We start from the raw sequence: 13804 nt of genomic DNA on the forward strand, positions 1-13804 counted from the left end.
TATTGATATATTGATAGCATGTGGGGGGAAAAGCAGGGATTTCAGGCCCCTGTGAAACTTTCAGAAACACCTCTTAAAAGCACTGCTGAGATCTCTCTAAATGCAGCCAACAGAAAATGGTTGCAAGGGACAGGAACAGCACGAACAGAGCTCGGAGCAGCTTTTGCACTCCGCTTGCACATGTGAAAGCCAGCAATTAACCCAGAGACGCTGGCTTCAGAGTAATCCAAAAACATTCTGCTGATTCGGTTACTTTCTGCAAATGAAGAGTGCGACCAGTGCCAAAATGACATGTATGCCATAATTTTAAATGCTTCATGCCTAGATTCAATAACTAAATCTGCATTTAGGCATGTAAGTGTCAGGACCTGTTTTCAGAGATGTGTGGTGCCTCCTCTTTGCTGTCAGAGAAGAGCTGTGTTTCTGCATGTGAAAGCACTGGACTGAATGCTTGACATGGTTTAGCCATCTGATTTTAGACAGTGTCACCATGAACATTTCCTTCTACAGTTTTGTTTTGTTTTTGTTTTTTTTTTCCAAACCTTTGTCCCTGAATTAAACAGACTGCAGGATCAAGAGAATCTGAGGCAATTAGGAGCTTCTTTTGGTGCTGAGCAGAATGGCAAAAAGCCTGCAATCTGTACAAGATGGGGTCACACTGAATCAGCACTGGTAAATACAGAGCAATCCTTTCCAGTGCTTAGCTATTGGCGATAACAACTCAAGTAACCTTTGCAAACTGCAGGATGGAGGAGAGACATGATGGTCCTTGGAGCACCTGTGGAGGTGTCGTTCCTCACTCGCTGAGTGACTCATCTGTGGGCCAACACCGAGGCAGGTGAATTTATGATCTCTTGCACAAACTATAAGGATAGATCGTATTTCATGAGGAATACTTAAAATTTCTGTATTCCTAAGGATTATTTTTTTATTATAATCTGTTAGATCTTTTCTCTCCAAAGTATACCTAATACCAACTGAGTTCACAGAAGATATGGATGTAAGACTCTCCCTAGGCACCTTGTACCACTGGCAAAACATCCCAGGGTGCACAGAGCTAAATGTTATTAAAATTGAGTTTGTATTGAAGGGCAAGGGAAGGAGAGAATGATTCCTAGCATTGCCATGTTCAATCTTATCACATCCCTTTCCTTTTAGGGAGTTGCTATCAGTGCTCTGCCATCATAATCTGAATTTTCCCAAAAGTAGATGACTTAGGGACCACAGAGGCATTTAGCTGACCTAGAGCTGCTGAGTCCTGACTGGCAGCCTGAGAAACATGATAAGGAGCAAGAACAACATCTTTCAGACATCAGTCTCCTTTACTGTCACCTGTCTCACCCTGAGCAAACTTACATTAATGCCATTCAGTAGAAATATATGTGAAATCATTACAGATATCTTCACTACAGAAAATCTTTTTGTTATGTCCAACTATGGAAGTTAGAAAGTGACCTTTTTTTTTCTCCAAAAGTAGTTTTTTTTTTTTTTTTTACAACAAAACACCACTCCTATTAAATTATCTTTACAATTTTTAAAGTCCTATATAAAAAAAAATGAAAATGCTGCTTTTATGTGCTTGCATTTTAGAGCATGAAAGTATGAATTTGCCCTTTAAAATAAGCTATCATTTTTGAGTTTATTTTTTATATATAGAAATAAGTAATATGTAATAATTAGACATATATATATGAAACAGGAACTATATATGCCATTTAATAGATAAATAATTTGTTTTTGCTGGAGACATTCAGTATTTTTAGACATCCTGTACATGAAGACTCTGTTCTCGGGATATTGTCAAAACAGCAAATACTAAAGGATAGTGAGGGGTGGCAGGGCAAGAGCAGCAAAAGTGTTTCAATCACAAATGCCAGTTAGAACCACACAAATGAATAAATGTTATGAGGCAGTAGCAGCTCTGAATCCACAGTCAAACCCATGCCCTCAGACTGGCTGTCCCTCCAGGAGAAGCCACTGGGGAGCCCAGGCATTATTCTTGGCTGCTGGGCATTAATTTTTGTCCTTTTTAATCTGAGGAAAAAAAATACACAATCTGCAAACATTAACAGAATATGACAGAAGTAAATTTGCTTACTTGTCCTTGGGGTCCTCAAAACCCTGAAAGAAAGGAAAAGGATACAATGGTTAGGAAACAGACTGACCTTGAGAACACAAAATATTCCTGAGATTGGCATTTTGGAGAGGAGTTTTCAGAGCGTTCACTTGTTAGCCATGGAAGGAGAGCCTTACCAACCCATGGCAATGTTTCGTGCTGCCATGTCGTCAGGCAGACAGAACAGTTTTAGCAAAAATGCATGGCTTCAGATATAAAATGATGGAAGTAAAGATAAGGGAAATGCTTCATCTGACTGCTGGTACACATGGTTTGAGAGACAAAACTCAGGCTTGATAACATGGGACAACTATTTCATTCAACAAAATTGCACCTTCTGATGTCAGGACTCGGCTAAGGGAGCTGGATGCATTTTGCTTTTCATTTCTTCAGTAGGAACCTTAAGGGGTCTCCTTCCATCTCCCCTCACTGCACGCACACACGAAATATGTTTTTTTGAATAAGACTATAGGGTTTATTTATAATTTTTGCAATAGCCCAAATGTTCATAATTCTGTCAGGGCCACCTGAACTGAGCAAGTGTGTGTATTTAAAGGTCACCCACAGTTTAAGTGGCTGAAAGGACTCAGAGAAAAATACGTATAGAGGCATGGTTTTACATGTTTAGCATTATCATACCTATCAGACCCAATGCCATGAAAATGGACATTTTGCATGGGCTGAGACAAAATCTGCCCAAAGATATCTTGCCTTAAATTTAAGTGAATTTAAGAAAAGTTGTATATTTAACACGCAGGGTCAAATACACAGGCACGGGATTTGTACCTTGTGTTCCAAAACATAAAGCAAATGTAGCTGGGAGATATGTAACATTCCTTTTGTTTTCCTCCCTGAGACCTCAGGCCCGAACCGCTCAGAGCATGTGAAGATGTTCCAGCTGCCGGACCTGCACCTCTCCCACGCTGGGGGGAGCAAACTGAGGTTTCTCCTGACAGTGCATAACTACAAGTCAAACCATTTGGGCAGAAGTTTTTGTGCAGCTGCCTTGTCTGACACTGTCAGAAACAAGAACATCGACCTCTCCGTAAAGAACAGATTTTGCTCTTGCAACGAGTTAGTGCTGTGGCATTATGGCGACGGGCAGAAACAAATCCAACAACGTCCCTGAATGACATCAGCTTGGCAAGGGGTAAAAAATGTCTCTGGTCCCTAAGGTCAACAAGCAGGACAGCGATTCACTGAGACCAATGCCCATTTTTACATCCTCAGTTTCAAATGAAAACCACATTTCAAAATAGAAACTGCAACTCCAACTTAACCCTTCTGAAATTCAGCTAAAGGAAGCCTCTCAGTCCCGCGTACTAACCACCAGTGGATTAAAGTGCAGTGGGAAGAAGGAAACAGTAATGTTGATTCAACGTTAGCATGTGCACTTATCCAAGCCAAACAAAACATGTCCTTCTGATTTCACATTAAACAGTGATGAAGGGATCATTCAACTTTTTGTCATGTGTCTTTTTTTTTTTTTTCCTTAATCGTTTTACAGTCGTCAGGAATATCTGATTTATTTATTTATTTATCCACTAAGCGATGCTGCAACACAGTGCCAAGAACAAAAGCTCACTGATTAATCATGGAGACGAAATGCTCAGTAATTTGTCCGGTGTCATAGCCAGTTAGGCTGAAAAAAAATAAGAAAATCATCAGAAGATGGATAGCTACCAGCCAACAAACGAGGGGGAGAGAACTGATGTGAAAACAGACAGTACTTGCTTATTAGATAGCCATCAAGTTCACATTTTCTAGCTTATCCACATGGGAACTGGATGACTGATTGCAGTTGGAGCATCCCCTAAAATGGTCTGATTTTCATGGACAGCTAAGAAACTGTTCACGAAGCCCTGAAACTAAGTACAGATATAAAAGTCCTGCCTTCTAGGTGCATATGTTTGAGGATACAGGCCAGCAGGTCAATTTACAAAGAAACCTCAGCAAAGTTATTCTCAAAAAATGCCAATATTTCACAATATCTCAAGTATGAAAATACATGTAGGCTGTATGTTTAGCTGGTCATTTGTATGAGTGATCACTTAATCAACATTAATTTAATTCTCCCATGCTTCTCTCTGCCAGCAAAACTGTGGTAATGAAAGTTTCTAAAATAATACAGAATTAATTGATCTAGTTCTGCAAATTAAAATACTAATTTGTGCTTGAAAGTTGGAAGCTTGGAAGTTATTCAAGCTGGCAGCTCAAACAAAATTGGCGTTTCAAAAGTAAAAACTCACAATAAGCATACTTCAGGTAAGGCAAAAGAGGAAAAGGAAAAGATTATTATATTTTCTTTCCTGGATCTTCATCTAACAAGGCTAAATATTTAAGAGTGACTTGAACTTTAATTAGAGAGAATCAGCTTTAAATTAAATGTAATAGGAACCTCTTTAAGTTAAGCAAATTAAATGATTCACTTCAAATGTTCCCATTTCATGAGAAAGTCTCTTCAAGCAGAATTTCCAAAAATGGAATTGCTATGCAGAAAGGTCTGCGAGATTATTTTAGGAAGAAAAAAAAAAGCACAAAACAAAACCAAAAACCAAAAAACACATATGCAAAAAACAAAACAAAACAAAAAAACCCATCTTCTTAAAACCTGATATTTTATTACAGGAGATCTTTCTTATTTGCATTGAAATGCTTTGCTAGGATACAGCAAAAAATGTCTCAAGCATCTGGTTTTGACCAAGGATTTTTTTTCCTGTCCACTGAAGCACTGGTCTCTAAACTGCATACTAAGAATCCCTTTAAGCAGAGGAGATATCACACACACAGCGTCATGCTGCTTGTGTGTTTCAGGTTGGAAAGGAAATTTCCCCTAGGCTCTGGTTGATGTGTTTGTACCTCCTCCTGCTTTGTGGGCATGCTTGGTCCATAAGAATCATTTGAAAATAGTCACTTAAATTATTTCCTTCCCCTTGCAAGAGGCTGGGGCACTAATGGCACACTGGTCTTTTCTCTTTTCCACAGCTAGCAAACAGTTTTATTTCTTGATGTCTTGGATGCTTTGCTACAATTAAAGCCCTTTAGCTTAGGGCTGCTTGCATGAATTGGAATGGTCTGTTATACACAGGATTACCACTAAGCACGGTCAATCTTGCAATTGAAATCTTGCAATCTTGAAATACAGGCTACGTGGATTTGTCTTTGTTCCTAAGAATTAACACACTCATGGTATAGTAGAAAAATGACCACATATCACAAGTTCCTCAAGACAGGCAAAGCAGCACAGACACTAGGGACAGCTTTCCTCCCCTGCCCATCCTGCACAGCTGGCCATGCTCATACTGTTGGTTTGCCTCCACTGCTGGAATAATTCCCCCGACCTTGCTCAGGTATCTCTGCATGAAGCTCCATCCCATGTGCAGAAACATCTCCAGGTGAAGGAGCTCAAGCAGGAAAGTAAAATAATGGGGGTTGCTGCTGTAAGCAGCCCTGACCTCTTCTGTCTGTGCTGCTGCTGGAAGCTGGGCAGTGCTGTACCCAGACTGTGTGGGTATGGAGCAGGCTTTGAGTTCACCAAGGCTATGCCAAGCCTGGCATTTCTGCACACATACATGGAAACCTGAATGCCCAAATGCTATTGGAAAAATAGCCAATAAATATCAAGTGCCTACCATTTAGGAGAGAGGGAATAAGAGGGTAGGAAGAGAAGAAGCCAATTCCTGGAGTAAAGTATGTAAATCCCCTCTTGATTGCTCATGGACCTGTGCCCAGCAAGCTGAAGCAGTGCCGATGGCTTTCCAGGGTGCTATGAAGAAAAGGCTGGGAACTGTCAGCAGGAATGAAAATGGCAATAGTGGTGATGGCTTCAAGAATCAGACAGATGTGAGTTCACAGGAGTTCAGGAATAGCTCCACAACCATGGTGATGGAGTAGCCCTTGTTAAGGCCAGAATTCCTTTTCTCTAGAAAGAATCCTAAGGCATGAGATGGGTCTTATCACAGTGCCATGCTAATGGACTTCTGTATATAGGATCTCATGCAATTTTTATTCAATGACATTTTAAATATCCCTGATACTGGAATTTTCCCCCTTCCCCCAGGAGGCTGCATTATTCTGCCATTAGATTGCAAATGTAAAGGTAAAAGCATTTAATAAGTGCTCTGAGACTAAGACAGTTGTCTTGCTGAATTCAGGAATATTAACCCAACCTTAGCTGAATCAGCTCCCTCACAGGCAATAGTACCTACCAACGAACAGTCCTGCTCTTTCTTCTCTTCTACGTGGGATTCTTAAAAAACAACCATTTTATGGCAGGTCAGGTGGCTCTGAATTTACAAGCACTTACTTTTAATGACCATCCTTCAGTGGGAGTAGACGTGCAGAAGGAAAAAAAGAGGGAATGTTATATTACTGCATCTGTCCCAAAGGTCTACAATTTTATGAGGGACATTTTATGAATATCTATTGCACTAAAAGCTCATATGACTTCTATCTCTCTGCTTGACTTCTAAATTAACTAAGCCCTTTTCTTTGAAGATTAGTACAGATTCCTTAAATAGAATGATAAAGTGTTTGTCAAAACCATGACAAGCTGACTGCTATACCATAATGCTTCGAATCAAGAACCATTAGAAATAATAAGTCTAACTTTGAGAACATTAGCTGTAATTATTAACATATTGTAAATATGCAAAGAGAAGTGGAATAGACTTTACATCCTTTTAACTTTTCAGTTAGCTCCAAAAATAAGATAGTGGAGGGGCTGATGAGCTCTATGACCTTCTTAATGGCAACGTGGTTGGATCGCATGGATTCCACCTTAAAAGCTTTGTTGGCAACTCCAGCAAAGATCGTAAGGGCAAAAATGTCAGAGAAACTAATTTTGCTTGCCCTTTGCTCATCTCTAGCACAAAGACACAAATAAATGGGACTTACATGATTTTAAAGTAGAAATCAAAAGAACTTTAGACTTGGGGTCAAGAAGATTAGGGGCAAAATGAGGTTTGTAAGAGGTCAGGCCAATTTACAAAGCACAGGTGCTTCACAGTGACCATGGAAAACACAAAAGGAGACAGACAGGCACAGAGTGAACATAGTTAAAAACAGACCTGGCATGGCTCTGCTGCAAAACTGATTATTCACCTCTGTTTTCAGTGCTGTTTTACATTCTGCCTTTGTCCCTGTGGTCAACAAGGCAAGGCTAGGAAGACAGATGCTGTTAGGTGTAAGCGCAGAAACAAAACTGAAGGACTTTAAAGCACTCAAGCCAGAAATAATGCAATTTCTATACCAGAGTCCAGAAGGAACTGGCACATAAAATACACAGTCTGATGGGAAGGGTATTTAACAAGCATCTAAGTGCAGAACAACAAACTGGCACAAAACCAGTTTATGAAACAGATATAATGAGCGTGTCTGCTATAGCTGGAGCATAGACTAATGAGTACTGAAAAGGAAAGCTGAAGTGCTCCCTTTCTGCATCCCACCCCACTTGATAAATAGACTTTCATTCCTCTGCACTGCACACAGATGGTGGAATACTTCACTTTGTTCTGCTGAAGATGATTTGGTACACAGCCCATGGCAGTTAGACTGGACCTGATCAAGCACATGGATTTATTTGGCCCACCAGATTTATGTTCTGTAGAACATAAATTGTTGCTTTGAAATAGGTTTTCCCACCTTAATTTTAATTAACTTCTGGCTCTGAGCTCACACCTTGGAGAAGTGCAGGTTGCTCACACTTTCCAGTTTTGTGTCTGAATCCAAATTTCTACAGGTCAAGGATACATTTTCAAGTGAAATGGTACATGGTTCTGTGCCTCACTTGTGAGCAGTGACCATACCTTGCAAAACAGAAAAGATAAAAATAGGTAGTCGTAGAAATGCTCTGACTTAGTTCCTGGCTCCTTAATCTCTGTCCTTTCATCTCCACACTCCAAATGATGACAAACAAAATTCTACAGAAATTGCTGTTGAATAGCCTTCTAATCAGATGCACAGATGTAGACAGACCACATCCAAACATAACCAGCCTTAACCAAAGTCACCCACCGGTGCTGACCACAGCTGCTCACCACCTCTGAACATCAGACCCAAAGCTGCTGACCTGCCACAACTTCACTTCCGATGTCCACCTGTGCTGAGCTGCCACTAACATCAGAGGAAGTGTTCCTTGCATAAATAGACATGAGTATCTTTCTTTCTGTAGGCTTAATTTGGCAGGACTAAAAGACTGGATGACTTGTTTCAGTAGTGTCTTGACCCAAGCTGCCTTTTCCTGTATGATTACAATTTACTCTAGAAAGGGGCACATGATGGTGGGAAAATTATCAGTGCAAGACTTCCATGCAAATATTAAATTCAACCTAAATTTTACAAATGCAGCTGCAGATCAGCAGTTGCAGGTTGCTGACTCTTACCCCTCTTAAAAAAAAATAAAAAATCAGGGATGATTGCAAGCCCTGATCATCTGGAATAAAATGTAAGTTTGCAGACGAGGACACAAAACTGTACAAAGCCTCTGACAACTTGAGCAATGTACAATGCTTTATATGGCTCCCACTCATTTATGTGAGATCACACGGAACATTTGAATCAGACAAATCCTCTTTTCAGAAGTGCCAAAGCAATTATACGGCGTAACTGTGGGATAGGATTCCTCCCCTTGCTGTTTGTCAGCTATCTAAACATATTGACTATAGAAAACCCAGACGAGATTAACAATTTCCTCCAGGTCTGTGGCAGTGGATGGGGATTAAAGCAGAGTGGATCGCATGAGAGTTTGTCCCTGCTTGATTACAGGAGTTTGGGGGGTTCTGAATATTACAATAGCAGCAAAAAAATAGTGGGTCAAATTCTCCATTGGGTGCCCTCATCCAACTCTGCTGACGTCAGTGTTGCTGTTACCAGATTTAGCAGATGATTGCTGGAAAAGAGGATAATAGTGACCCCGAGCTAAATGAAAACCTTTAGAAGGAGGGCGAGCCCTCTGTGCCTCATTCATGGAGTCAAATCCACTTCTCTTTGATGGGGCTGCACTACTGACTGAGCAAAACTTGCCCCACTGACTTTTAGTTTACATTTTTGATCATTTCTGATGTTTAATCAGTATACTTGGCACAAAACCAGGTATAGTGCTTGTTCCTCTGATGCACCTGTTTCCCAATTTTCATTTCCAAGTAACAAGAAAACCCATTGTAAGGGCAACCTGGGGACAACAAAGGGTGGAAGTGAGCTGTATTTGTGACTCAACATGCAGAGAGCTGCCTGGCTTAAGACGGGGCGAATAGTACAAAAAATTATATTTTATGCTTGAATGACCAGGCTTGTAGACAAGGGATGTTTCATTAGAAAGTAAACGCCACACAAGCAGTCAAGTATTGTGCAGGAGACAGCACAGAGCTCTGCATGGTGCCACGAGGCATCAGGCCATGCCTACCTGAAAGCAGAGCTTGTTCTTTACTGCTCCAGCCATTCCCAGGATGCAATTTTTAACCTCGCCTCACATTTTTAACATCTGCATGCAGTCATATTTCCCACACATTGCATAAACTCTATTCAATTTCACTTCTGTTTTACTTTGTAACTAGCACTGAGCTCATACACCATTTCATTGCAAATTAAATGCTTCATAAGTCTTACGCAGGCTCACGACAGAAACATGCTCAGACTGAAATCAGCATCGCTGATCGTCAGGGTTTCCTCTTTCTGTTCCTAAACTTCCTGATGTTAGACCTTTCCACCAGCTGAAAAAATAAAAGGAAATCTGCCAGGCACCTACGACCAGGCTCAGGAATCCCATCAGCACTCTGCTCTTGTTGGATTACAAGGACTCAGTGGTACCTGTTTCTGAAGCAAACCTTCCCAATGGCATGTATTAGTGGAACAAGCTAAGCTGCTTGGCTGTGCTAGTCAGTGTAAAATAAATACAATGCTGTATGACAGAACCAACATCAGGGCTTTGCATGGCTGACCAGATCTCAAGGCACAACTCATGCTTCTGGTTTTGGGAAGCCAGACAGCATTTGGCTGTGGCAGTCTTAGCTGGCCAGCGTGCCACTGGTGTTGGGGGCGCTCCCTCAACTGGGAGGCTGAACTAGTCTCTATCTACCATGAATAGTCTTATGCAGCACCATGTTTTAAAACTAAAGTGAGGGAATCTGAAGTGAAAGATTGAAGAAAAAAAAATCAAACCATCGACAAGGATGCTCAGCACAACTGTGGGATTTCCATCCTTTCAGGTTTTTAAACAAGGGCTGGGCAAATATTTGTCAGAAATGTGGGTATAGCTGGCTCCTGTCCAAAGACGGAGATAGATGCCTCAAAGGTTTGTGCAGTCTAGACCGGAAACTTCATAAAATATTTAAAGGTATCTTCTGTTCTTTATGCCCTATGAATTCTCATTCTTATTTCATATATCAATATTGATTTTTTCTTGTTGTCTTTGTATTTGTAAATTGTTTTATGACCCTCCAGAAGGAAATATTTCCTCCTGAAGGAAATAAAATGTTTTCAGCAAAACCAGGAGTTTCACAAGCTCCTTATGTAGCCTGTTCCTTGTATCTATGTTTTTCCTTAACTTAGATCTTCCTTGCAACCACTTAAGATGACTATTTTTCATCCTGTACTTTGCAGACATGGAGAATGTTTTATCGTTATATCCTGTCCTTACAAGCAAGCCTTCATGTATCTGAAGACTTTTGTTCCTCCTCAGTGTTCTCCTTTCTAGACTAAACAAACCTCATGCTTCAGGCTTCAGCCCTTCCGCACAGGTCATGCTGCTGAAACTCTCCTCATTTGTAATTCTCTCCACTGGACTATCTCCAGTTCATCCACATTCTCCTACAGGATTGTAATCCCAAACGGCACATGGCTTTCCAGCTACGGCCTTACTAACGCTGAGTAGAATCATTTGTCATCTAGAACAGCCCTGTCATTTTGGAAGGTATCGATATTTGCCTTTTGATCGTTGTTTACAACAAACCTCTTTCAATTTACAGTCAACTACTATCCCCATTTTTTTTCTTGTTTACATAGTTTTGTATTTCTGATGAAAACTAAGGCACAAGCATTATTTCCAGAAGTCTAAAATTCATCAGTATTAAAAAAGCAGTCTGAGATCTATACTGGGAAAAGCGAAGTATTTCTTAGTAACGTATAAATATTGTTATAGCTATAAATATACCTGTGCACTCAAATGCTTTGAAGTCAGTTTATTTCTAAATGTTTTGCAATTACAAACTGGGCCAGAGAAGCAGTGGGGAACAGGAGGCTGGTGTAGGGAGATTTGTGTTCCCCTGTGTGCAACATGAACAGTGCAGAAGGAGCAACCCTGGTGCCTCCTGCATGCTGCCTCCCTGGAGGCTCAGCAGGGCAAAAAAGCCACTGCCCAGTGATGGAAGGGGAAAGAGGAGGTCTGGGAGCAAACCAGGGCATCGGGAGATGGAGAGGCTGCTGGCCAAGAGAGGATGAGCTCGCACTGCTGCGACCTCAGCTGACTTGGGCACCAGCTAGCTAGGGTAGGACTAGGGAAATAAGTCCAGTTTTCCATAATGTTTTAGATTATTGCTGCGTGGACATGTGTTTGATATTTTCTGCTATTTATATGTGTGTGCGAGTGCCTGGATAAAGTCCTATGTGCCCAGGGGAACAACTGAAGTCAGCTGGACCCAGCAGAGGTTAAGCTCCAAGCCACAACACGGAGAGAAGCAGGGGCCGATGGCAGGGTGCCCACCCCTGAACCCTGCCAGACCCCACCTCAGTGTGATGCCGTGCCCATGTCCCCTCTCGGCAGAATGTCAAAATGCCATGACAAAAGAGGAGAAAAAAAGGAGCAGGCAGCTACCTTTGATGTGAATCTGTCTCCTCCCAAACTACTAATAAATCCTCAGAGTACCGAGAGCTACCAGAGTCAGTGTTCAAAGGAAAGAAAGAAAGACAAAATAACTCTGTTTTCTTTTAAATAAAACAGATCCCTCCCAAAAATGCTATTCAGGGAACTCTAATATTCTCTTTTGGGGAATTCTAAGTAGTACCACAGAAAACTGACTCTTTTTTTTTTTTTCCTGGAAATATGGTTGCCTTCATAATGGAACATGTTCTAAGTCTTGTGACAAAAAATTGTCCCTTGTAACCATCCATTTTGTCCCCTATACACAAATTTATGTATATCACCGTATCAATATAACGTAACTGCACATCACAGCAACATCACCCTGTACCTGACAGAGTTCTAGCTCACGGCCACACTTAAAAACACTTACTTTGATGTTACAGGGCTAAGGAGCTCCAGGTTTTAAAGAGGAAGGTAATGCTGCACTGCTTGCCTGTGGCTTACTGCTTTGACTAATCCAGCCTTGCATGCCCATAGTTTTCACGAGACAAGGCTATGTATAATGACATACAAGAGGGTTGGGGGGTAGGTGGGTGAAGTGGAACAACGAGAACATTTTCAGGAGCTTTGAAAGCTGGTGCGGCTTACTGAGATCAATGACATGTCATCCCAGAGGAGGGCTGAAAAAAGCCTTTGTAGTTCTGCTCCCCTTCTGTCTGTCTGTATTTTGCACTTCTAAGCAGGCAGCTTGCAGTGTGCACGAAGACTGTGTGCACTGTGCATGCATTTAAGCACACACAGCATCCACATAAGACAATGTGAGAGATGGTATACAAATAAAGTACTGTGCAAAGCTGGGTGGTGCAAGGAAATGCTTATTTAAATCAAAAGCTAACAGAGAGAGAGAAAGAGCTGAGAGAGGAGAAGAAGAAATTGCTCCTCTGATATAATCAATAAGATGTCCATCTCGCAGATATTAAAATGGTCTCTAGTCCATGGAGAGCAGCATGTTTTTGTTTTGACTAAAGCAGCTCAGAGATACAGCAATGGGAAATACTGTAAATAATAGATTTAAAAAAATGTTCCACAAGTACAACAGGAAGTTTAGCTGAAAATAAGTAATAATACATCTGAAACAGGTTTAAATTGTTTTTCAGAAAATAGCATGACAAAAACAACACAGACAAAATCAGCCTCTCAAAAGAGAACTTGCTACAAGAGGCAGCACAGGAGCAGATTGAGTGGAAAAGATTTTCTGAGCTGCTGAATTTATAAAAAGGTAAATACCATTACAAGAAATGTTCAAAATAAGAAGAAGAAGAAGAAAAAAAGTGAATCCTTTCCTCTTAAAAGTGAGGGGCAGTGAAGTTTTTAGGACTCGGCTTGGTATTTCAATAAATAATTATGTTTTTCCAACGGAACAACCAGCTAGACATGGCAAACTGTAATTAACACCAAGAAGCATAATACCATTTGGCATGCTTACACCTTGTTTCTGAACAGGAGGATGCAAGAACTCCTTAAAAGCTATTCAAAGAAACTTATAATTATAATTATGTGCTAGTGTGATTAGGCTCTTCTAATAATGTCATGCCTATTGAGCGCAACCTATTGAAAAGCCCACATAAAAAATGCACAGTTCCACAGATCTGTACGCTTATGTCAGAAACCCTAATTTGAAGATCTGAGAAATGAAAGAAATATTACTATGGAGATTAAGAAATTCAGTTTAGCACTGTAAAATAATATTATGATTGAATAATATTAGCACCAACTATTAATAAATCTGCCAGCATTTTCCATTATAAGACACCATATGCAGTTGCCTTTAGCTATGCCAAGAAATTTAAGCTGTGGTTGTGAGCCTCATGTTAAAAAGTTCTGTAAGCCTT

General features: G+C 40.6%; 1 protein-coding gene across 4 annotated transcripts in view; it reads right to left on the reverse strand.

Annotated features, from left to right (window-relative positions):
* Positions 1-13804, reverse strand: part of ADCY5 (adenylate cyclase 5) — a 214705-nt gene that overhangs the window by 29788 nt on the left and 171113 nt on the right. For all 4 annotated transcript variants that reach the window (XM_068687512.1, XM_068687513.1, XM_068687515.1 and 1 more), the window contains exon 9: positions 2099-2121. In XM_068687512.1, the coding sequence (XP_068543613.1) occupies positions 2099-2121 (23 nt within the window). The remainder of the gene's footprint in view (positions 1-2098; positions 2122-13804) is intronic.

The sequence above is a fragment of the Anas acuta genome, chromosome 6, assembly GCF_963932015.1.
Source record: "Anas acuta chromosome 6, bAnaAcu1.1, whole genome shotgun sequence".
Taxonomy (NCBI): Eukaryota; Metazoa; Chordata; class Aves; order Anseriformes; family Anatidae; genus Anas; species Anas acuta.